The 26,024-nt window shown below is 39.0% G+C and overlaps 1 protein-coding gene across 2 annotated transcripts in view; it reads right to left on the bottom strand.

The window, feature by feature from the left end:
• Positions 1-26,024, bottom strand: part of NUP153 (nucleoporin 153) — a 47,627-nt gene that overhangs the window by 4,403 nt on the left and 17,200 nt on the right. The window contains exons 3-21 of one of the 2 annotated variants that reach the window (XM_074543338.1): positions 23,725-23,973; positions 22,274-22,413; positions 22,063-22,191; positions 20,170-20,286; positions 19,998-20,042; positions 19,847-19,900; positions 17,091-17,237; positions 16,303-16,355; positions 13,638-13,776; positions 11,876-12,013; positions 11,418-11,510; positions 11,111-11,201; positions 10,702-10,821; positions 8,409-9,023; positions 6,784-6,969; positions 5,426-6,268; positions 4,491-4,850; positions 2,596-2,868; positions 431-590 (exon numbers count right to left, since the gene is read on the bottom strand). In XM_074543338.1, the coding sequence (XP_074399439.1) occupies positions 431-590; positions 2,596-2,868; positions 4,491-4,850; positions 5,426-6,268; positions 6,784-6,969; positions 8,409-9,023; positions 10,702-10,821; positions 11,111-11,201; positions 11,418-11,510; positions 11,876-12,013; positions 13,638-13,776; positions 16,303-16,355; positions 17,091-17,237; positions 19,847-19,900; positions 19,998-20,042; positions 20,170-20,286; positions 22,063-22,191; positions 22,274-22,413; positions 23,725-23,973 (3,952 nt within the window). The remainder of the gene's footprint in view (positions 1-430; positions 591-2,595; positions 2,869-4,490; positions 4,851-5,425; positions 6,269-6,783; positions 6,970-8,408; positions 9,024-10,701; positions 10,822-11,110; positions 11,202-11,417; positions 11,511-11,875; positions 12,014-13,637; positions 13,777-16,302; positions 16,356-17,090; positions 17,238-19,846; positions 19,901-19,997; positions 20,043-20,169; positions 20,287-22,062; positions 22,192-22,273; positions 22,414-23,724; positions 23,974-26,024) is intronic. The other variant, XM_074543345.1, reaches the window with a different exon arrangement.

Consider the following 26,024-nt stretch of genomic DNA (forward strand, 5'->3'; position numbering starts at 1 on the left):
AGGACAGTGTAGCTGAAAATTCAGTAGCAGCACTGAGCAGATATTCCAGAACAACTGTTTCACAGTCTTGTCTCACTAGTTACCAGCTGGCAACAAGCAGCAAATGACGAACAGGAGGAAGAGAGTTCCAGAAACCAATTAAATCTCTCTTATTCAGAAGGTAAGCAGCAGCATAATGGCTGGATCGGGTTCTACCTTTCAAGAACAAGAGAATCTCACATGTGTTGATGTGTGACACTCCTGACAGCTAGGCTCCTTTACAGATAGCGGTGCTTAGTTAGCCAGTCAGGCTAATAAAAGGAAGGATGCCAAATTTAGTTTCAAACTCCAAGGTTCATCTGAACACCTCATGATTTAACAGCAGTCGAGGCTGCACACTGTCCACTGATATTACCCGAAGCTCAAGGGAAATTCTGATATGGTCTCTTACCCCACTGTAAATGTTGGAGCCTGGTTGAACGAAAATCCCGAAGTACCAGAAGGTGGTGCAGGAGCTGCTGATGCAGGAGGATTTGCACCAAAAGTGAATACTCCTGGGTTATTTGGAAAGCTGAAATTAGTAGTATTACTTCCAAACTGGAATACAGAACCTGGGAAGATGGGGTGGAAGCAGAAGGAAGTAAGAAAGCTGAAATTTGAGTTCATCCTTTTCAGTAAAATTCTCATGTTCTTCCCCATTATCTTTAAAGATTATTCTTTTAACAGGTTGCTTGAGATGACAAAGTTGGGGGAGTCCACCAGAAGTGTCAGATTACTACAGGAACAGTTTATTGAATTCACAAGTGGAAGAGACGTTCAAGACATTTGGGTCCAACCCCTGCCCTAACACCTCAACTCAACCATGGCACCAAGTGCCACATCCAGTGTTTTTTTAAACACATCCAGGGATTTTGACTCCACCATTCCAGTCTTTATCATTCTTTCTGTAAAAAACTTTCCCCTAATATCCAACCTGTGTTTCCTGTGACGCATCTTGAGACTGTGTCCTCTGGTTCTGTCAGCTGCTGTCTGGAGAAAGAGACCAGCCCCCCCTGACCACAGCCACCTTTCAGGGAGTTGTGGAGAGTGACAAGGTCACCCCTGAGTCTCCTTTTCTGCAGGCTAAATACCCCCAGCTCCCTCAGCCGTTCCTCACAGGGTTTGTGTTCCCAGCCCTTCTCCAGGCTTGTTGCCCCCTCTGGATGTGCTCCAGGGTCTCCATGTCCTTCCCAAACTGAGGGGCCAGAGCTGGACACAGCACTCAAGGTGTGGCCTCACCAGTGCTGGGTACAGGGAAGGATCGCCTCCCTGCTCCTGCTGGCCACACTGTTCCTGACACAGGCCAGGATGTTCCTGGTACAGGCCACCAGGGCACACTGCTGGCTCATGCTGAGCTGCTGTCACCAGCACCCCCAGGTCCCTTTCTGCCTGGGCACTGTCCAGCCACACCATCCCCAGCCTGTGACACTGCAGGGGGTTATTGTGGCCAAAATGCAGGACTTGGCACTTGGACTTATTAAACTTCCTCCCACTGGACTCTGCCCATCCATCCATTCACACAAGGAATTTTTATAGTAATACTGCTGGCACACTGATAACTAGTTGTTTGCTAGCTTACATGCCACTATTAGATTTATACCTGTGCATATTGAAGTTTATTAAGCAAGTCTTAAATTGTAAATTTATATTCAGGCAAACTATCCTGTGTTCATGCAATGGATCTGGGGACTTCCTTTCCTTTAAAGTGTCAGGAGTACCTTGTCTGAAAAAACCCCAAACATTCCAATTATCAGAGTAAACTAAGAAGTAATACAGAAAATCCAGAGAGAACTTTACCTTTAAAATGCTATCTGATTAATGAAAGATCAACTGAGTAATGTGCCGTACACTAATCTGCTTGTACTAATCTACTGATTCAGTACAAAAATGTCAGCTACTTTTAATGGAGGCTATTTTGTAAAACTTCTGAGAGGAAAAAAAGGAGGCTTTTCCCTTTCAGTATTTGATGTGATATCAAATAGACATTCTGGCACTAGTTTTGTTTTTTCATTATTACTAGTATGGAACAGATCTTTCTTAAGTTACAAGGTTCATTCTCTGCCCCTTTCCCATGGCATTTTATACTTCATTGGTAAAAAGATCTTAATACAGTCTTAACCCATAAATGCTTAAAAAATCCCCCAAAGAATTCTGACTGTATTTTAAGCAATAAAATGATTGATTCAATTCTCAAATACAAAAATAACCATTTTGCACTGTGTTTGCTCTTTTGTTTTACACAATCTTACCAGTGATTACTCCGTGGTTTTCAACAGTTCCTTTTAATTATTACGTTTCTAAAGAAAATAAAGCTCAAAATTTAGTTGTAGAGTTGCAACCTCCATGTCTGCTAAGTCTCCTGTGGAGAAGGCTTATTGTGAAGCTGGATACCTGTGGTACATTGTGTCTCCACAGTCAGGACGGGGACATAAATGACAACTCTATACCCATTACTTTTATGGACAGCAATTCCTATATTTAAATACACGCACAAGGCTGAAGTTGTCTTTCTCCATATAATTCATGAAAAATAAAATAAATGTAATCCTTAAACAGGAGAGGATGGTGGGCACTCACCAGCACTGGGGGTACCGGAGCCAAAGGCTGGCTGCTGGGCTGCCTGCTGTCCAAACACGGAGGGCTGAGTGCTGCTGGTCACCGAGCCGAAGGCAGAGGGAGCGGGCTGAGAGGCAGCAGAAAACAACGGTGTGGCCAGCGCCCCGAAACTGGGAGCGCTTTGCTGCCCCGAGCCCGCGCTCGGCCCAAATGCTGGTAGCTGGCTGGCGCCAAAGGCCGGGCCAGCAGCCGGCGCTGCGGGCCCAGAGCCAAACAGGAACGAAGACGACGACCCTTGGGGACAGAGAGGGACGTCAGTGTGGGCCCCTTACCTCCCGCTCTCCAGAATGAATCCAGAAACAAAAGGATCTCAAGCCTCAGGTCTGCTGGCTGTATACTCATCCTCATTTCAAACGAGTTGTGGGAGTATATCAAACAGACACTACCTCAGCCACAACAGGAATTGCATCTTTTCTTTTAAGCAACAAGAGAAACGCTGTGTTTGTGAGAGTCAGACAAAATTAAATCTCTAACGCACTGCCTCTTCATGTTGTGCAGACAGATTCCTACAAACAGTGTGTTTTAATCTGCATTTACTGAAAGCTGTTTCTACCACACGCATGGAATATTCATTCAAACTGGATTTTTACAACATGCAAAATACAGCTCCTGATTTATTAGGACTAGAAGAACATACATATTTTCCTTTCAGCAGCTTCACCCCTCTCCTATTTAAGTGTTTACCATTATCAACTTCTGGAGGCCAAATCAACCTTGCAGTAATCTCAAAATCTTGGCTTAGCAGAGTAATTCTCTACCTATCATCAACAGAGAACCAGCCCAACGGCTGAGCTGCATGACCAGCAGAAATCATGAAATGCACCTGAACAGTGACTCTGAAAGTACATGGCAGACCTGCTATGCCAAAGGGGCATTTTAAACAGCAGTACTAATGCTCATGCAACAGGAAATACCCTCTAATTGTGCCATAACTTGGAACAGCTGACTTTCTTTCCAAGATGAGATACATGGTAAAACTTAGGTTTCTGAATTTGTGAAGATGTTTGAAATATGGTGTCACTTACTAACAAAATTACACTGAATGTAAGCAGTTAAAATTGATCTGCTGGTTGTTGTAATTTAGGACTCTGTTTCTGATCCACAAAAAAGTGTGCAAATTAAACTTCTGTGACTGACAAAGTTAAGCCATCAGGATCAAACTAGATTAAGTCTTTCCCTGACAGATACAATCTTATTTCCAATATCTTCCATGGCTCATAGGAATACAGATAATTTGGTGTATTTAGTCATGCATTTGTTCATGCAATTCAGGCAGTGGAGTAACAAATATAAAACATGAAGAAACTCTGTATTTCTTACTGCTGTCTTCTCTAAATTGCTAGAAAATTAACGTGCACTGGCCATGCTCCTTAGTAAAAACCAACCCTTAAGCAGCATTAATTAATTGCATGTTGAGGTACTCCATTTATAGACACTTGTGAGGGAAGGACTTGGCAAAGCTTGACATTATTTCCAGGAATTCAGAGTTTTAGGTATAGAAGCGCTAAAGCAGGAAAGTTGTAATTCATTGACTTCTAACTGTAAACACTGGACTAACAGTGGCTGAATAAAGAAATTATCATTCCCATGGAGAAAAGCTCCCGTACAAACTGAAATCCAGTAAAGGTTTGTCCTTTACAATAAAACTACTGTAATGCCAATTCATTCCTAAACTGTATTTTCCACACTGAAGGAAAATTAACATTGCTGGATATAAATCCTCAGTATTTTTCTCTACTTCTATGCATTTAGCCTGCACATTTTCCAAAGTAAAATATTAATGGAACAGCATCTCCTTAGTCTACTACATAATGGCAAAAATGAGAAAATGAGAAGAGCAGCTTTTTAAAATGTACCTGTTGAATTTGATGTAGTTGTGGCTCCAAAAGTAAATCCTGAATTTGCTGCATTGGTACTGCTCTCTCCTGAACGAAAGAGAAACGGAGTCAGAGTCGAGCCAGTGCTGGAAGATGTGGTTGCTGGTTTGTTCTCTTGAGAGAAGCCAAATGACTGAGATGCTGCAGATTCTGCAGGATTGCCAAAAACAGAGCTGGTCACAGTGTTGCTGGGCTGTCCAAACACAAAGGGAGTGGGAACTGGCGGAGGGTTTGAGGAAGAGAGGCTGCTGCCAAACACGTTGCTGCTGTTGGCTGAAGTGGTGGGTACCACTGTGCTGGAGGAATTGGAGCTCAAGAAGCTGAAGGATGCTCCTTGATCTGAAAGGAAGAAACACAGTTACCACTAAGTCACACAAATGGCGTTTAACAACCAAGAAGTTTTCACACAGCAACCATCACTGAAAAACTTTAACCCTCCACTGCAAACTTTCAACAAATTCAAGGATACAAAACTGTGCGGTATCTATGAAGTGATCTTTGCACCTTTATAGCAGTAGAGAAACTGCAGCACAGCTGCAACTAGATAGAAAGAAGATATTCCCTCTCTTCTTCCCTTTCACTACAGAAAACAACACAAGTATGAGGCTCTATACTGCACCATATTACAGATTTTACCCAACTAAGCTGCTACTACTGAGACAGGACAACTTCTGTGCTTACACAAGCAGTGATACAGGTTCCTTAAGGTGTGGCAATTTTTCTTCTGTCTCAACATAGTATTAAAACTCACTGAAATCTACAAAGAAATCGCCACATATTGCTTACACATCAACAACTAGAACCAAAGACATGCTGCAGGTAGTATATATGAATCCCACAGAGGTTGTCCAGTACAGCCTCAGAGGGATTATTTGATACAGCAGAGAAGTGAAGGCAGAAGATGTTCTATTTACCGCAAGTACTGGTTGGTGCCCCAAAGGCAAAAGGTGCCTTTGCCTGCTCACTCTCCTTTTCCGATGGTTTACCAAAACTAAAATTGAATACAGGTTTTGCTGTGCTCTCCTCTTTGGTATTCTCAGCTGTCCCAGATGAAAAGATAGGCTGTGCCTTTAACTCTTCATTGTCAGCTTTCTTTCCAAATGCTAATGGACCAGCAGAAGTGACAGAGTCCTGCTTCTCTTCTGCCCTTCCCAAAACAAACTGTGAGGCAGGTGCAGACTCCACACTGCCGAAAGAAAAGCCTCCCTTCGTTGAAACAGTTTCATCCTTTTTCTCTTCTGACTTCTTAAATGGCAAAGCAGGTGATGCTGCATCCTTTTCTGCCACAGTTCCAAAGGTGAAGCCACCAACTCCAGTTTTATTCTCATTAGTAGCTAAGGAAGAAGTAGAACTTGTAGCAAAACCAAAACCTCCCAAAACTGGTTCCTCTTTCTTTTCCTGCTGCCCCAGATTTGTTGTTCCAAACTGAAATGTTGAAGGAGCCTGACTGCTTGTAGATGGAAGTCCAAAGGTAAAATTGTTACTTTTACTTTCTTTTTTGCTGTCTTCTGATTTAGAGTCTGAGGAAGAAACTCCAAATTTGAAGTTCCCTGAACCAGTAGGAAACTTAAATCCTCCAGTCACAGTGTTGGACGATGCAGATTCGGATGCAATGCCGAACTTAAAGCTACTTTGTTCTCCAAATTTAAAATTTCCTGTGCTACTTAACGTTTGAGAAGATTCAGAGGACGATGACGGGACACCGAATGTAAATGATGGCATTGCAGCATTTGTAGACACAGTAGCAGTACCAAAACCTGCAGAAATAAGCAACAATGTCAAATTTGCAATATATGATGTAATACATGCAGGCTTTAGCTACACGGATGGGATTCTAGTCGTGAGCTTTTGCAGAGTCAAAACTGTTCAACAAAACACCTCCCACACACGCAGACAAGTAAGGAAACTCCACACTTCCTCTCTACACTTCCTCTCTGTATCTTTTTGTCACGGTGCTCTTCTGTGCAGCAGCTGGCTTAGAAAGGCACACAGCTGAGCTCTTTGAAACACCGTGGTCTTTGTCTAAACTCCAAATGAACAACACACATAAGGGCTTGAAACAAACAACTGTGTCACTGACACAAGCTTTCCTCTAAAAATTCCAATCCTTATCTGGAAAATGGGTGTGGAAACATGCATACCATCTTATTTAAGCAACATTGCTAAACAACAAATGGACAGTTTTGCCATACTCAAAGGAAAAATCACTATACTTAAAAGAAAGGAAAAAGGTTGCAGAATGCACAACCTTGTTCTTCTCAGTAAGTATTACCTTTGAGCTCTGCTTTGGTGCCTGGCTTTGCACTGTCACAGGCTATGCATTTTGCGGCTTCTGCTTTGTTTTGGACCAAGCAGGCCTCACATTGCCAACTTCCTTCAGGCATCTTGAATTTGTCTAAATCCAGAAAACCTCCAGAAGAAGCAGAAACACTGCTACTGGTCACAGGCACTGAACTCCCTGAAAAAGAAGAAAAATAGCTAATCATCCTGCTTAAATCATACACAAATCTTTTAAGAAATGCTCACTAAATTGCAAAGCACACAAGTGTAACAGTAAAAAACATCAAGCTACAAGTTGATTTGAGTCAAACACAATCTGAGAATGTAAACAATAGAAACACCTGGATTCTTCTTTATAATCTATATACGAATTCAAGAACAAATTGAACCAGTGACACTTAAACAGCAACTGCAGTTCATAAAATGCAGGAATACAGCCAATTTCAGATGTAAATTACAGGTGCTGTACTGAACTAGAACTACTAAAAGAATTCCTGGTGACACCAGTTACCAGTAGTCAAACTTAGCATCACTCAAGTTAATGATCACTGTCAAGTGATGCAAGGGTGAGAATTTACTACAATGATTCATCAGCAAGTCACAAGGACAGGACACATCCAAACTATATAGTAACAAAACTAAAAAAGGAACTGAAAGCTTCCAAACCCACAACTCTGTGTTCACCACACAAGCTACACTGCCTTTAACAGCAGCAGAAACCTACTGCTGCTGAGGTGTGAAATCCAACACTTGCCCTCTGACTTTCTCCCCTGTAAAGGAAAAGGTGACACTTGATGCTGCACTCCAAAAGCAAACTTCAGCTCCACAAGTGTCAAGAGTGAAGCAGACATCCCAAAGGCACAAAAAGCATCACATAACTGCACTCTTCACCTACAATGAACCACTGAGGGTGGCATTCAATGGGGGAGACACAAGTAGTATCTCAAGCTCAAAGCAGTAACGTTTCCTAGACAGGAATGGCTCTTCTTTTCCCCAGCACATCCAGTGAATTTATGTCCTTCCATTTTACCTGCTTCACTCATCCCCTTGATAAATATAATGTAACTGTGCAAATTTGAACATATGGTTCTGGGTTTAGCACAAGACAACTAGATAAAGACTACACTGACTTGGAATCTGGCTTCATACCTCTGCTCAATTCCACACAAATGCTGACTGGAGACATTTTAAGCCATGTTGTGCAAATACTGCCTCTACCTATGTTTTGAAAGAGGAAAACAAAACCCCAACAAATCCAGTAGTTTTTAGCTCCTTTCAAGGAGTTCACATTTTTCCCCGATGAAAATGAGTCAAATGGTTTTAAGCTAATCAAGGCATCCATTTTAGTCATCTTTCCTCATTAGCTGTAAAGCAGGGTATATTTGCTTCAGTTCAGTTCTGCACTAACACATTTCACAATCAGTTCAATTCATGTGACAGGCTGGAATCTGGGCTGAGACCTCCAAAGTGCCTGCAACCACTCCTGCAGAGAGCCACTAATCCATCCTGTCTGGCATACAGTCATGCTGCTCAAAGTATTTTTTATATGCAACATATTTTATTCTTTTAAAAATACACATAGACTAAGACTGAAACAACAGAGAAAAAAGAACAAACCTGGTTTCTCAGACTGACAAGCTACACATTTGCTGTCTTCTGCCTTATTTTGTAGAAGGCACACTGAACAGTTCCAAGAGCCTTTTGGCTGTTTAAATTTGTCTCCAAACCCCAGAGTGACTGTTGTGCCAGTGCTGCTGGAGGTGGATGTCACTGTCACCGAGTTGTCTGTGACCACTGGCATTGTCAGAGCAGGCATCACTCCTGTCCCAGGCTTTGGTGTGTCACATGCTATACATTTTGTAGCTTCAGGTTTGTTCTGGACCAGACAGGTATCACAATCCCACGTGTTGGGTGCTGGTTTAAATTTGTCTTCAAAGCCCAGCGTCCCCACTGTGGGGACTGCCGCCTTGGAGGAGACACACGGACTCACACTGACCGTCTGCTTCGTACTCTCAGCAGTGGACACTTTAGCAGCTTCACATGTTACACATTTGCCATCTGTGGTTTTGTTCTGCAGACACTGGTCATGTGTGTCAGACTGCCAAAACGAGGATGTTTGTTTAGAGGTGTCTTTAGCTGCAGAAAAACTACTTATTGCAGGCCTGGTATAGACCACTGTGCTCGTCACAGGCTGTGCCGATGAACAGGAGGGTGACTTCCCAGCCATAAAGCCTAGTTAAAAAAAAAGAAAAAGGAGAGTTCTTACTAATGAAGCTGTACCCTGGCTGCATGGAAGTAACTTATAATAGCAGACAGCACAAATCTAAACCTAGTGCCAATGGTTACAACTAAATCTAAACCTAGTGCCAGTGGTTACAACTATACATTCCAACTAACTGCAAGAGGAAGTCCATGGAAATCTTATCTAAAGGGATGAAATTTCATATGCTGAGCTGGGACACAACAGAACACTTATTTAAAGCTCGATTTAACTCTTCACTTCCAAGAAAGTTTTAAAGACACATCTCATTTCTATCTGCCATTAGACTGGTAGATACAAGGATAAACAAACACTATTGAAAGCTGATGATCTGTCACCGACTGGAAACAATCCAATTTCATTTTAAGACACCATGTCCAATCAAATCAAATTTCCAAAGCTATTTCTGCCATAGTAGATGACTCATATTTACTTAGTAGCTGTACAGCAGTTGGTACTTGGAGCAGCAATCCACACAGTATTACCCTACAAATACTGAGTAATAATTAAGCAATAAAAATTAAGACAAACACACAATTTTTTTCTATAATCTTGGTTCATAATGCACTGGGCACAGGCTAACCCTTTATTTAAAGGTGCAAACTTCTCAGAAAACAAGAATCACCAATACGGAAACACTAACAAAAATGCTATAGCAACACATCTTAAATATCAGCACAGTTTAACTGTAAAGCTAAAATAAGGAGTTTATCTTTTTATTATATTATTATATAATATATAATATATAATATAATAAAAAGAGAAACTCCATATTTTAGCTTTATATTATTGTTGCATTGGGATTGTTTTTTCATATTAGAGTTAGAATCTTTGAACAGTGTGGATTTAGAACCTGATTATGTTAAACTGCTGAAGAAAACTAAAGCCCCCTCAACCACAGGTCTCTCCTTAAACAAAACACACAGCGTATTTTCTCTCACTTAGCACTTTGCAATATAAAAATAGTCACTACCTTAAGTTGTACACAGATTTAGTAACAAGTAGTCCTGCAGTAGCTTATGGGAAAGATCAAGTTCAATTAAGTCCTTTTTCCTAAAACAAAAAACATCACCTACACACACTTTACTCATCTACACTTTTTACTCAACAGTTGAAAACAATCACAATGACTTGGAAACCTTTTTTTTGAAGTGAGACATCCCACTGCTACTTAAAATTTACATCTGAACCCATAGTAACTGTCAACATTTTAGGCAGAAAGATATACAACTTCTGAAACACCTTTAGGAATGAAATTATCTTCACCATTCTTAATTTCTGGAGACAGTGAAGGTGAGAGAGGAATTTCCATTTACATAATTTTATTTATTTAAACAAAACACCGATTCTTTGACTAATTCTTTTTATACTTAAGTTTGAATTACAACCTAATATGTAACAGAGAAGCAACGCATCCGGTTGGAGCTGCGGTTTTCCCGTCAGCAAGGAAAGCCCCTTGTAACAGAAGGGGGCATGAAGCATAACAGATGCAGCATTTAAGTCTGTCTTTACTGCTGACACTGCCTTAACTGTGACAAATTGTCTGGGGTTTTTTTTGGTTGCTGTTGTGCTGGGCTTTTTAAAAATCAATGCAGCTATATGCAAGTGTGTTCTCTGCAAAATATTTTTTAGAAGAGTTAATTATCTCACCAGGGCTTTTTAGAATGTCTAACACACTTCCTTGCTTTAAGAACTTAGCAGGTTTGCAGAGCCCATCATATTCTTCTTCTTCTTCCTTCTTATTGCTGGTGCTGTTTACAGTAGCACTACCTTTAAAAATAAAACAAAAGCCACCTTTTACAAAGAAATCCACTTAGAATACATTCACATCTGCTAGAAACAAGAATTTCCATGTTTTATTCTTCTTAGATGAGAATCTTCAAAATTTAACCTTATTTACAAGAGTTTATAGTTATAATCTTATTAAAAGCAGATCTGTCACTAAAAACACACTTTGCCTGGAATTTGTAACAAGCTTAGAAATGACAGTTTAACTATTTAACATACAAAAAATAAAAGAGAATTAGCACTCTGTTTGAAATGCTAAAATTTTTGTTACCTGGACTAAGGATGGATGTCACTGGTGTATCAGTGGATCTGGAAATCTCTGACGACTTTACGACAGGAACACTAAATGTAAACTTAATTTGCTACAAAAAAAGAGAGGTTTTTTTTTAGATTTTAAGTTTAATCAAGTTTCACATACCAATAATAATCTGAAATCCAGTCTTCAAACTTTTGGTAGGTGCTGGGTAAAAAATTACACATCAGAAATCTATACATTTCTTTGTCTCCTTACCAGGGCCAATTCTGCTTTATTGTTCCACAGTATTCTACTGAGAAAATGTTGGGATTTATTTACTTACAGACAAGGGAGGTAGCACTTCCACCTCAGTAGATTTCACAATTGGAGATGAAAATACAAATGTAGGACTGCCAACATTACTTGCTGGTTGTACCTGTATTTTCAAAAGAATTAAAGTTTGTATCTAAGAGAAAAGCGTGCCAGTAAAACAACAGCAGCCACCTGAATTCACTATCCAACAGATATTCTGCAATGAAGTTGGGAAATCTGAAGTTTGATATTTCTGATCCACAGCTAAGAGTTATAAGAGAAAGCTTGCCAGTGAGTGTATAAGATAGAAGAAGCCATATCAAAATATGTCATCCTCCCCACCCCCTGTTTAATAAAACCTTGTTTAATCCAACAGGTTATAAACTCAGGTTGGTTACCTTCATGAGCACCACAGAATAAGTTAACATTCAGCAAGGAGGATGCACACCCACCTTGAAAAAGTATTCACAGTATACAGCAAAGATTTACCTTGTTCATCACTGCTTTTGAAACAATGCTGGGTGATGAGGAGACAGCACTACTGGCAGGGAAACTGAAGCTGAATGTCGGCAGCGATGCCGTACTGATGGGCAGGGGTACTTCAGGTAGCTCTTCCTGCTCCATCTCCTAGGTGCACATTTTAATTTTTGTTAATTTTTTTCTTTAAAGAAGCTGCAAAATCGAATTTTTTCACTTTCTTTAGAAAAGTTTTAGATTTCAATCTTTCTTTAAAAAGTTGTAAATTTTAGTTTTTCTTTTTCACGAGACCTACTACCATTAGTCCCCCATTAGTTTCTTAACGAAGTTAAATGTAGCAGAGAGATCTATAGACAAAGCAGGTTTTCCAAAGGAATCCTAACCTCCCACATGAGTCTGTGACATCATTTTTATTTATGGCAGGCAAGTTTCTATGCAATATTACATCCACCACCTGTACAGTAAGAGTACTGAAACTAAGCTCAAAATTGCTATCTGAGCAGAAGAGAGAGGGGTGCAGGGAAGATTTATTTTTGGCTTTGTCCTTTAGTTAATACAGATCTAGAAACGCATAACCATTCTAAGATTCTATTATTCCCTTATCTCTTTAATTAAGAGCACAACTCCATGGCAAGCAAGAAAGTGTTCCACTTGCAAAATTAGGTAGGACAGCTGACAAAGTCTCTGAAGTCACCTGAACTTGGAAAAACATCATATTTTAAGAAGGATGTGTGTTCCTTGGAATACCAAAACCCCCAAACCAATCCAAAGCACAGAAAGTCAAAAACGAAACCATGATGAGCAACATAGAGGATCATACTCTGGTAGATCTAGTCAGTATCATGCATCAGGATGCAAATTTAAAATTCAGAAATCAGCCTAGCTTAAAAACTTCTGCTCTTACCCTTGTCTTTTAAACCCTTTGATTACCAAGATTAGATTGGTTAGAGTTTAAATGGGAATAACCAATCTCTTCAGGGTTTGGACAGTAGTACCAATGTCTACTCAGAAGTGACTAAGCAGAGATGCACATTGCTACTACAGACATTTAATGTACCCCACAGATTATATATTTCAGAGATCTGAGCTGAAGAGTCTATCACACCTTGATATTGAGACTATTTCTGTTACATTCTCCAGCATTTACTACTTCTTCATTGTGCATCAGCCAGAAGACCAAGTTAACCTCTTTAGATTTAAGATCTACTAGAAAGCCACTTATGTAACGCTCAGGCAGTAAAATAATCCTTGGGATAATAATGAATATCATTGCATTAAATGGCGTTTCCTCATTAAAACAAGGGGAAAAAATCCTTCACAATGAGTTTGAGCAAGTGCCAAAAATTGTGAATGATCACTAGCAAACCTGCAAAACACTGTCTTTTGCTTCAGGCTCTTGGCTCATACCTTTCTACATGACTTACATATTAAAAACCCAACAAAATACAAAATTCTTTTTTTTAAAATACTTGGCACTTCATTCCTTTCTAAACACTCCACAAATCTCTACGAAATTTATTCATTCAACAACTAATAAGAAACTTTATAGCATGAAGAATATCCAATATCCAAGATAATACAATGGAAGATTTAAAAAATATGAAACCAAAGTTGAAGCACTTATACAGATAACTAAACTGGAGCCTGCTCTGAAACCCACAGCCAAATACCCACAAAACAAAACTGAAATGGCATTATTGTAAATTACTATGAGGCAATGAAGCTACTTATCTCAGTAATCACAGTGAGATCAATTAACCTGAGACACCCTTACCAGTTGCTGTTTTTGTCCAGGTCTTGATGCACAGTATCGCTCCCTTTCCCTTCTCATCTTGCCACAGGCACTATCCATCCTTCCCCCTGAAGACAGACCATTGGATGCAGGAGTATCGAGTTTGGGGTAGCTCAAATTGCTGGCACAGAATAAAAATACATAGGTTGAGGAAGGGGATTAAAAAGAAAGAAAAAAAGGAGAAAACCCCAAAAATTTATCAAGTAATTGTTTCAAGCTATTATAGCCACTATTAATCCTAGAACTGTCGTGTGGTAATTAGAATCAGAAAAAACCATCCCACAAGTTCCTAAATGCTGGTAAATAGTTGGTGTTCTAAACAGCAAAAGATGAATAAGAGCAGCAGTGAGAATAACATACATAAAAAACAGTCACAACATCCATAAATGAATGATGACTAAGCCAGAAGACCTGAAATAGAAGAACTGATTTAGATTGTTATTTTCTAATGTTTGCTTTTAATAGTCCAGACAGTGGAAATTTTGACTGCCAGTTCTCTGATTCTGTGATGAGCATGTATCTCTGAAGGGACATAAAAGAATAACTAAAAATATACGGGCAGGGGGCGGGCGTGCGTGCGCGCACAGGAAATGCTGCCAACAGCTCTTATGGAATTGAGAGGCTTAAACTTGTGTGGCAAGGAAATATGACAGAAGCTTCATGAGCAGCTCTGGCTTTCCTGAGGCCATCAGCAGAAGCAACAGAGGTGTTTGGATGTGCCAACATTCCAGAAGTCTATTTAGACATGAATACAGATCCCTTTGTAAGGCATACAAAGGCATTTCTCTGTTCATTACAAAAGCCTAGATCTAAACCAGAAACACACCCTAATCCAAGTGGGAAGGGGAAACAAAAAAACAAAACAAAACCCTCAAAACAAACAAATGTGCACCCCCCCCAAACAACAACAAACCAGACCAAACCAAATCAAAGCCACATCCCAAAACAGAAGTGAACTAAGGAATAATAACAATAAAAAGCAGCATGGCATTATGATGAAGTATCCCTGAAAAAATTACCATATCAAGCTTATCCTGCAGCCAGTCAGCCAGTCATTACAAAAGTACACTGGATGACACTGGAAGATACCAGGTCAAGTGTATAGAGGACTGAGGAAAAGAATTGGTCTAAATCTCTCAGATAGTTGCAAACATCTGCTCAGCACTGCAACCACTGAGAGGAAACCAGATCCTTAAGGCCATATGCTCAAACTTTTCCCTAATCCAAAGTGACAATCAATTTGAATTATGAAATAAAATCTCATGTCAAAATAAATCTTTATTCAGACAATTATAGCCTGTCTATGATAGTCCATATTCCTCTTTTCTGTTAACACTTGTCAGCTACTAAGGGGCAAAGACAGTTCTGTCTTCAAGCAAGTCAGTCCAATCTACAATTCTGACACTGGTTTAAAAACTAACCAGCCTTTGTTAGGCTGAACAGAGATGTACCAAAGTACTGCAGGTTAGTTGCATGAAGAGACTCTGGCCCTTACTAGTTTGTATTCCTACTCCATAATAGGACAATCAATAGAGATTGGCTTTACAAAAGAGTTAAAATAAAAAGGACCATCTAGTCTTAAGTCAAAAGTAGAAACAAAGCAGTAAAACTTGTGAAAAATGAAAAGCAGTATCAGTTTCCTGGATCTCCCTTCTACATGAAGGAAGGAACTTCTACATGGAGAAAGGAACTGCTCCAAAGAAAACTCAGAACAGTTTGAATACCCATAATTAAAACCTAACACCTGTTAGCACCTCTGCCAAAACCAAAGATGGTTCCTGTTAAGTCAAACTATTAGACTGTAAAACAGAGGATTGGCTTTGGGGTTTTTTGCAAGCCAAAGAATGCCCAAGGCAATGTAAGAAATGCTTGGAAGATGAACACAGAGCCAACACGTTAACAGACTCCCTAATAATGTTATTGGAAAGGTTGAAATCCTCAAAAAAAGGGTATCTTGTGAGCACACAGTGCCTTAATTCACCCAAAAGATTAGCTCCCCAGAAGGGAGAACATCAATACTATCTCATGCTATTCTATGCCGAGCAAGCAGCATAATGCAAGACAATCTCCTCAAGAAGAAATACAATTATTAACTCTCCCCGCCTTTTTTTTTCCAGAGACAAGCTGGCATTTGTCTTCAGATGACTCTAAAGGGCTTCAGTTTTTCATGAAAACTCACAGAGCAGACAAGTGCCTTTGTCATGTAATGAATATTAAAAAACAATCTTCCTCTAGCTTCTTGTATAAATAAGTAACAACGAAATAAACAAATAAATAAATAAATAACAAAAACAGACAAAACCCCAAACAAACAAAACCATCACCATTTAAAACCCTAAAAATTGAATTTACTCCTGAACTGTAAGACATTTCACATTATAAAAATTTTTTCAGAAAGAAATTCCTGAGTGACAAAGCCTTCAGACTCCAAGTATTTATTTAATTAGCTTACACTAACAGCTTCTCCCCTAATGAAAACCAAATTGCACAAGTAGACTCTCTCATAATACAATTTTTTCACTTTTTCTATTCCCTTTTACTGAGAACTGTTCCTGCTCCTCCAAAAGAAGGCAAGTGTGCAGACTGTACTGACAAAGCAAGGGGGCTTTCTTCTTTCAAGTGTTTTAAATTAATAGATTTGTCATACCTTTCAGATGATTTTACAGGCTTTTCTGCAGGAAAACTCTCCTCCATCATGTCCTGCAAAATAAGTTTTATTTATTTCAAGATTTATCTGAATATATTTATAAACAAAACACAAAGAGAAGACAACCAAACACACATTTTGTACTGTTTTGGTTATTTTATTTATTTCACTAAATATACCTCATCTGTTTAAGCTTGTTCCCTAACTACCCTGACTATCCACCTCATCTCCAGCCCATATATTTAACACCTGGTCATTTTTACATTCGGAATGATACCAAAACCATGGATGATTTTTTTTCTGAAAGAGATTCCAGTATTGTTTTAAGGAAAGTTTACCAAGGACTCCATCAATACTAAAGTGATCAGAATGGGCAATTAAAAAAGCAATATGAATTGGTAACTGCTAGAAATCTCACTTGGAGCCCACAGTTCACCTGAAACATTTTATACACAACATCAGCACCTTCCAGCAGCTTTCTGAACAGCGGCATATGTAACGGAAATCTGTGTTTCTGTATTTTAATTTTCTTTCACTGCAAAAACCGTGGCCCAACAGCAGACCAGCACATTCTGAAAATAAGCACCAGCCTCTTAGTATGCCAAAGATACAATTACATTCATAAAACCTCTCAATATCTGTTTCACAATGCTTCCCTCTGTCTTTTCTTAATGCTTACCTCAAGAATACTATTTGTGCTCTGGCAAAAAAGAGCACCTTAGTAGACTGGTTAGACACATTCCAATTTTGCAAGAAGCAGGCAAATTAGGACATGAAAATTTGCTTACTTGATGGTCTGTATCTACCCTTTGGTGAATTTTTCTGGAATTAGTAGCTGATTTCAGAGATGGTTTAAAATACGTGATCCGACTCCCTGTCAGGGAGATTGGCTTTGGTGTCACAAGTTTCTGGACAGGAGGATGTTGCGAATCCACCTTTGAAAGGGAAGCAGCAATCAATTTATCCTTGCACCCACCTGACTTACCACAGCATTGACTGATGATAAAAGTTACAGAACTGCAAACCTCCCACCAGTCTCAGCACCCAGTGAAAACTATGTGTAAGTGTTGAAGATATTTAGCTTGCAGAAGTAAATCACCAGAAAATCAGTTATAAAATCCAAAAAGCTACAGGAATAGTCAAAGTCTGACTGAATCCTGTATCAAACTTTGGCAGTTACTTCACGACAAAATAAACAATATTCCTAAAAGCAAAATAACTCATGTCACAATAATATGCTCCCATCCTTTCCATTCCTCTGCCCTCACTGTGATTTTTTCATTGACTAAATCCATTAATTTAGTATTGAAACTCTTAAGCAAAGTTAAACCATGTTCTGGGTTTCTCCTTTTCCTACATTTTCTTCCTTTGAAGTTACACTTAAAACAAAATTTGTGAAATATTTTAAAGAATTCTCATTAATGCATGCTCCAATGTTTCAGATTTGCATTTGATGCTTTTAGAAGTACTGGTCTGATTTTTCTTGTGAAAGCTTTTTTACACACAAAGGCTAATTACTAAACAGAAAGCACTATACATTCTGCAAAACTGAATAGAGAAAGAAGGAAGACCCAAAAAGGCCCCATGATATATCAAATAATCTGTAGCCTTGGTGATAAGAAGAGTGAGATTTAGGATGCACCTACTATTTAAATTAGTATCAACAGATGGTTGTGCCCCAACCCAGGTGCAGAACCACATGACCTTCACATGGGCCCAATTCTTCTAGAGCTTGTCCTGGTCCTTCGGGGTGGCATCCCTCAGATGTGTCAACTGCACCGCTCAGTTTGGCGTCACCTGCAAACCTGCTGAGGGTGCACTCAGTCCCAAGGTCTCAATGATGATGATCTGGCATTTGGATTTGTTACATTTCATCCCACCATGACTGCCCAATGCTCCACTCTACCTCTCTGCAAAGACTCCTGTCCCCCAAGAGAGCCAGCAGCACCTCCCTGTTTGATACCATCAGCAAACCAAGGGGGCATTCAATTCCTGCTTCCAGACCACTGAGAGGTATTTGCACAGCACTGGCCCGATCCTGAGGAAGCCCCTGGTGACTGCTCACCAGCCACAGGTAGCAAAATTCACTGCAATCTTTTGCATCCTGCTGTTCAACCAGCTTGTCCCAGAGCTGGAAAACTTGCCCAGAAGGATGCAAGAGAGACAGTACCAAAAGTCACACAAAAATCCAGGAAACTACATCTGCCACCTTATCTTCACATGCCAGGCAGATGACATTATTGCAAAAGGGTATCAAACTAGTGAAACAGGCATGCACAACAAGGAAAAAAAGTAACACAGTTACATGTTTAATACATTAAGAATTATTCTGTCTAGTGTAGATCCTCAAAATAAGAAAAATACCACAAAAAAAACACCTGTAAAACTTCTGCTTGAGTGTCCAAATGTCCTGTCAACCATTTGTTTGCTTTAGCAGAAAACGCACAACCCTCTTCTGGGCACACACAATCCTGTCCTCTCTCTTCATCAAGGGCTACCCTTTCGCCCTGCCAAATTTTATGAATTCTAGCATTATGAGCTAGACAATTTCTCTATTTTTACCCAGTGACAGCTGTATGCAACACTCACTTTCTGACCAATGCCAGGGTCTATGCTGCAAATCTGGTAGATCTTTTTAAATGCCTCATCACAGGTGTGGTTCTGCATTTTAATGCAGAATCCGTTTCAATTTTGTTTGCAATTACTGGGATAATATTTATGATGTGGTAAAAAACTTACATTCTCTACTTTTCAATTCATCACATGGCCAAAGACAGTACAGAAATTCTGAGATGTTTAAAAACTGCTAAGTGACTGCAGAACTAATTATACTTCTAACCAAGCCAACGACATAGAAACTTTTAAAAACATCAGATTAAAAGTCTGCATTAAAGAAACACCATTTTTGTTCCTTTGGTTGCCAGAGCTAAAAGTGACCTTTTGTGGTTTCATAATTTAATAAATATAATTTTTAAACAAACTTTTTTAAACAAAACCAAGGAAATAATGATTTACCACAGAAACAATGCTGTGCTACTTACAAATAGGAATTTAGGAGCATAAATTTACAGAAGTTACAAAATTTAACAACTGTCCAATTTTCTCCTTGCCTTAAGCAGTAATGAAAAATGGATTTATTTTTTGCTTAAAATAAACATGGAAATCTGCACAAGATCTGAACAATCAATCAATATTTTTGTATTTCTTGTTATTTCTGCGAGAGAAAGCTTTCTTGAAACAGGAATGTTAAAATGCAACTTAACTCCAAGTTGCAGGCCAAGATAAAACCACTTTGTGTGTTCTACAGACATTGTTCTTGATTTATCAGCACACCCCCACAAAAAGATAAGAAGTGAGTAATCTTCACAGTCCTTCATCCAGTGTGGATTGAAAAGACATTTTTAGAATTTTCCACACAGCCAAGGCAGCTATAATTCACACTGCATTCATGTGTGTGCTGTCATTGAGGTTTGTGACATTTCCTTTAAGAGCTGTAAAGCAGAAAGTGTTACCTATCACAGATTAACATGTTACTGGTTCTTACCTGGTTTTGTCTGGATTGGAAGCTAGTCATATTCAGCACACTCCTGTCCACAGGCTAACAGGAGAAAAAAGAGCCAAAATTAGAGGATGTTTTTTTCCCTACAAGAGGGTTCCATCCAACAAAAACATGGGGGAGTTTCTGATCAACTTACAGTTGACAGAGGACTAGAAACAGGAGATGGAATCCTTTTAGCGTCCTGTTGAAAAAACAGGTACAATAAATTAAAATGGACATGACATCAAGTAACATCTTCTTCCTATACTGGCACATTCACTGTGTTTTTCAAACACATGGCATAAAACGTTAAAAGGAGCACCCCTTACCGCCAAAGGGCTTGACATCTTCTCCAAGGTCTGCAAGATGCGCCGTGCTGTGGAACTTGTCACACCGTAGGACTGCACGTTCGCTTGTTTAGCTTTCATTTGTCTTTTTATTGGTGGCTGAAAAATTAGCATTGCCAATGTTACAATGGTGGATTTTGAGTTACACACGTGTGGATTTCATGCCCTATGGCTACACTGGTGATACAACCAATACTCTCATAATGACAGAGAAAAATGCACTCACTGAGCATTCTAGGCATGAAGAAGAAAAATACACTCCACTGACTCTAGAGAAGTTTAAGTGGGGCCCTGCATATCTTGCATGTGGGATAAAGCAACAAAAGAAATCCTTAAATGTAAAAAGTCATAAAATGGAGATGCTGGGGTCATAGGGTCTCTGAAGTGGTGATGAGGAAAACAGAAATGAAGCAAAACCTTGTGCTGCAGAAAGTACTTTCAGTAGCAAAAACAGATCTCGGAGTTTCATGATGGCATAAGCACAGCATCTTAAGCCAGAGTATACAATCATCATCATGAATTTCTAGTTCTACTTCTCTCGTTTCCCCCCCTTCCTCTAAGACTGCAGATCTTTTCACTCTCTTTAGAAAGATAAAGATCTGATTTGAACTGTAACGGATCTAAAATAATACATTGAAAAATTTTTTAATTATTTCAGTCATGTGGTACAACATTGACTGAAAAAGTCAATGTCGTACCACATGACTGAAATAATTTAAAAAAACCTCAGTGTGACATTTTTAAAATAAACTATGTTACACCTCTTATGTAACCACGTCAAGCTTCCCACACAACTACATGAAGACAGGAAGGAGAGCACACAACACATAAGACACACAAGTGAGACTCGCTGTATGCAGCAACAAAACAAGCTTGTGTCTCCTTTAGAAGCCTAATATTTGCTTCCTCTTTTCAACATAAGCCAAATTTTTTGTAAAAAATAAAAATAGCTGACCAAAGAGGACTTCTAGCTTACAGAAATTTTAAATGTTCCCAAGTTTGACTCAACACCAAGTCAGGAAAACCCACAAGGTTCAAGATTTCCCTGAATCAGGAAATTGAGTCCCCTTGTTCCATGGTAGAAACAGACTGCCAAAATTTATCTTCAGCTCCTTACAGTTCCTTTTGACTTTTCAGTTTTTTAACAAAGGGCATTCTCATTTAAACAAATTAGAACCAAATCAGATTTTACTGACTTGCTTTTAGAGTCAACTCTAGCTACTGAGAGCAGTCAGGATTTTTAATTTGCTGGTTGATTTTAGACCACAAAGAACACTTGGGGACAAGCAGCTCCTCTCATGAGCTATCTGAATGACAGTAAAACAGAGAGCATCTTTTTGTTTATCATGATATGTAGCATGTAGGACTGCATGCCTCCCTCTCAGTAACAGAACTGCAAAGGATGAGCAAATTTGCCTTTTGAATACTCCTCTATTAAAAAATGCAGAATATGTTCATAGTTTGAGTGCTTGTGTAAGATCTACAGGCAAGTATAAGGAGGTAACTTTTGCTGCTATTAATAAAGGTTTTAAAGTTATGCCATCATTGTAATTATTTACATGTTATTTAACCATAATACATCAGAGGCAGACCATGGCAGAACATGGAAATTTCTGGAAGACATAACAGAGGAAACCCCTAATAAAAGAAACTGCCCAGGAACTAAGATGCTACTGTCATTCTCTGCTTTATGATAAGCATTTCTACATAAAGTGTTACACAAGAATTGAAACAAAAACTGTAGGCTGAGTGGGCAAGATAGGAACTGTGGCCACATTTTTCAAGTTAAGTTCCCAGCTCAGTGCTTTTTTGGCCGAGCTCCCCCTTCTGTATTTCAGTTACGTTTTCCCTCCCACTGCACTACTGCTCTCATACCTGGTAAGCAGAAATCTGCACTTTTGTCTGTCTTGCTGCTGCAGCTGCACCACCATAAGAGGTCTTTCCTGGGTAAAATGGAGAATCCCCGAGCTGTCTTGTCTTAAAGACAGAGGTGTTTCCAAGTGACTACAGAAAGGTATTATGGTAACTGGTTAGTAAAATGGCTACACATTCAACTTGACTAAAACTAATACTGTGCAGTACTTACAGGAGAGGGAGATCCAAAAGCAGACAAATTGAATGCAGGTTTTTTAGAGCTAGATGCAGGATGTTGTGAGAGGGAATGAGATCTTTCAGCCTCTGGGGACCAGAGCAGTGGTGCTGAAGTATTTTTTGAAACTGTGATATCTGCCAAAATGACAAATGCCATATGTAAATGCCTTGTGTACATTGAGAAATTTAGTATTAAACATCACACAAACTTCAGAGTTCTCTACAAAAACATCTCACAAAATGAAAAGGTCCGTTCACTGATTTCTCTGGCACTCTAACCTTCAAAGCTCTTCAAACAGATGAATTTCACATATGGTATGAAACCCAAGTACCAACTCTGAACCTAAAATCTGTTCATAGAACTGTGAATACATGACCTTTCAGTATTTTCAATACTGATCCAATACCAATCTTTCAAAAGCATTCACAAGTTAACAGCACTTTTCCAATATAACACAATTTTATTTTCTTTCTTTCTTTCATTATAAAAAAAGGAACTGCATAAACACTGGTGCATCTCTAATGATACAAAGCTTTTCCTATATTGGTAGAGGGTTGGAAACCAGCATAGGACAGAACTGACCAAGTCTTAAACCTGAAAAATTACCCAAAGGCTGAATTAACACAGTTAACTACCTATTTTCTGTATGTCCTATGGAGATGTACCAGAAAGTTCTAGCAAACTCAGGTTATATTGCTACGTCCTGGCAACACCGACTCTGAATTGTCAAACTATGGTCTCAAGAGAACTGGCTGAGCACACCTCCATCCCCATTTATATGGGGAGCTAGAATAATTTGCAAACTTACTGTTTTGCCCTTTCTCAGTGGGACGCCTAGGTCACATTCTACATAAATACAATGTCTTGAGGGTTTTCTTACTTAAAAATGGTGTAGATTCTAATGAGTTTGGAAAAAAAAAAAAAAAAAAGTATTGACAAATTATGCCCTCTACCAAAAACAGCACAAAAAAAAAAAAAGGCCTAAACTTGTTCAATCAGAATAGTTCAGAATAGTTGTTTTATTGACTCCCGGTGGAAAAAAATTCGAAAATATCTTGTGGTTTTATTTTTCAACTGTATTTACTCAAATTTAGCCAGCTGAGAGATATTCTGAGTCAATCCTCCTTCTAGGCAACCAACCCAGCTATCAAGCCACAGAAAGTCATCTTCATCTTCTATTATTCCCATTCAAGATTTACAGATAAGCAAGCTAAAATTGCATTTATCAGCACTGAATCTTTACAATATAATAGACTCATAAATGTATTCCAAACGTGGTTATATTTAAAAGGTGACAAGATTATATACTTTTAAAATACTAAAAATTAAATGTAACATCCAGAGCTGACATTCTCCTGCTTTATTTCCTAAGGCAATGTGGAATATTAAAGAATACAAAGTACTTCATGTTATCAAACAAACCAAAGAGAGAACATAGAAGTTACCTTTATCAGATGCTCTAGAGGAGAAGCCACTGGTTGTTGAGATGTTATCATCATCATGCTGAGAGGTAGAATCTTTTATTTCCTTTACGAGGGACAGCCCAGGACTGCCGATGCCAAGCGCGGAAGATGTGGAGGGCTGACAGTGCGGGACCGCGGAATCCAACACGGTGCAGTTCAAATGGCTCCGGTGAAGGGAGGGCCTTGTCAACACATCCGAGAAGTTCAGTGCAGACCTACTCGTGGATGGTTCTGAACAAGAACAGCCAGACAATCAGCTTCCCTACAGACAAGCTCACAGAAGCCAAAACCTGTTTTCTATCAACAGCCATGCTTATTGCCAAGTTCTATGCACAAAAATAGAGAAGCCGAATTTAACTTCCTCACCCAGATAGGGTTTCATCTGTCTGATTACAACAGCAACACTGCTTGCAATACTAAGCATTAATGTGGCATTAACAAGTACTTAAGGATGGGATTTTTCTGAATTTCATCAAAATCTGACCCTGCACTCAAGTGCTTAAACTGTGTCTTTCACTAAATCAAACATCTATAAATTCCTTCTCCTCCAGCTAATGTTTACAATAAGCTTCCCAAAATTTGAGATTACATGACAAAAACTGCAGAGTTGTTCATAACTTATCTTTTTTTTTGTAAAAAAGATGGTGTCAGTCTGAATATGTAACATAAAAATATGTATTTGCAAAGATCTTCAGGGGTTTATTTGTTCTGGTGTCATCATCCTCCCTTCCAAATTCTACCATATCAGGTCATGCTACAGGCAATTTATCTCCTATCCATTAGTTTTCGAGATTTTGGCACAAAGGACAAAGAAAGCAACGCGGCCTCAGTTGTAAGACAGGCCTTTTTTCCTCATTAAAAGGGTCTGTAAACACTGCCAGTGTCCTGCAAGAGGTGGTCTCACAGCTCCAACTTGCCACATGAACAGAATAGCAATTAATGGCCATCTTGCCTGATATCCATATGCCCTCCCACAGTCCCTCCCACAATTTCTGAGTAAGAACATAATTTTGAGACACTATCATCCTGACATTTCTGCTGAAGCTTAAACTAGCTACTTCAATCTTCAGAAGCACTGCACTGCTAGTAATTAATTCTCCAAAGCACTGGTAGATTTTTAAAACTGTCTTGTTTGAGATGAAAGAAAGCGTTATCAGACCAAAGGCCAGCCAAGCAAAGGAACATAGGCTCTTGCACATTGGTACCTCAGAGCCAAGGAAACAGGCTTTCTAAAATAAAACCACCAGTAACAATAAAAAAAATTATTATTAACTATAGCTAGAAAAATTAACTACAACATCCACAAACTGCAACACAAGCTACTGAAGGTTCTAGCAGGTCCCATCTGCTCCTGATTTCTTGGAGCTAGAAAGTATGCTGTGCAGCTGTTCTCACTGAAAGGTCCTTTCACACAATTCTTCAGGAAAGCCAACACATGTTACTCATTCATGAAAACCTTCTCTATTCCTTTATACAAACTTATGCTCAAGCTACAGCTACACAGAGAGCTGTAAAGCTCCTTATTTACAATTAGATAACATTGGTGAGAAAGGTATTTCCTCATTACTTTTCATTCTGCCAACAACAAGCAGCTGACTGTCCACACAGATGGTTACGTACATGTGCTCAGACAAAATTTCTCACCTAATTAAAAACTGAGTTCCCAAAACTGCTAATTTAAGAGAAACTCAAATGAGAGCATATGCAAATTCATGGAGTACTACAGAAACAGTGAGAAGTATAGATATAAAGCACAGCTTATTTTTAACATGATAAAAGAGTAGTAAACTTCTTTACCAAGGATCCAAATAGTTTCCAAAGACCCCAAGCTAGCAACGCCACACAATGTTACAAAATATTTCAAAAATAATAATGTCATTAGCAAAGTTCCCCAGATCTCCACTAAACTAACAAAGGAATTTAATAAATTGATTGAAGAAGCTCAAAGGAAAAGAAAAAAAAAAATATCAGGACACATGAAGGAATTCTCCTCTGGCATTCTAGCATCTGGTCTTTTGTTTTGAGGAGAACAAAACAGATTAATGTTTCTACTACCTTAAGCAACTAGATAAACTCTCATCCCAGATCCTTTAAAAAGAAAATGTAACCCAACACACTTGCAAATAAATGCTAGCAGTATTTTACACTTGGCTACTTGACTATCTGAAGTTAACTAATGACTTTCAAGGGCTCTAAGTGAACTTCCAGTATGTTTAAACTTTGAAGCTAAGGCAGTTCTAAAAACTGAGTTACTGAGGTTTATTCCTTTGTTTTTCCTATAT

Source organism: Zonotrichia albicollis, chromosome 1, assembly GCF_047830755.1.
Source record: "Zonotrichia albicollis isolate bZonAlb1 chromosome 1, bZonAlb1.hap1, whole genome shotgun sequence".
Classification (NCBI taxonomy): domain Eukaryota; kingdom Metazoa; phylum Chordata; class Aves; order Passeriformes; family Passerellidae; genus Zonotrichia; species Zonotrichia albicollis.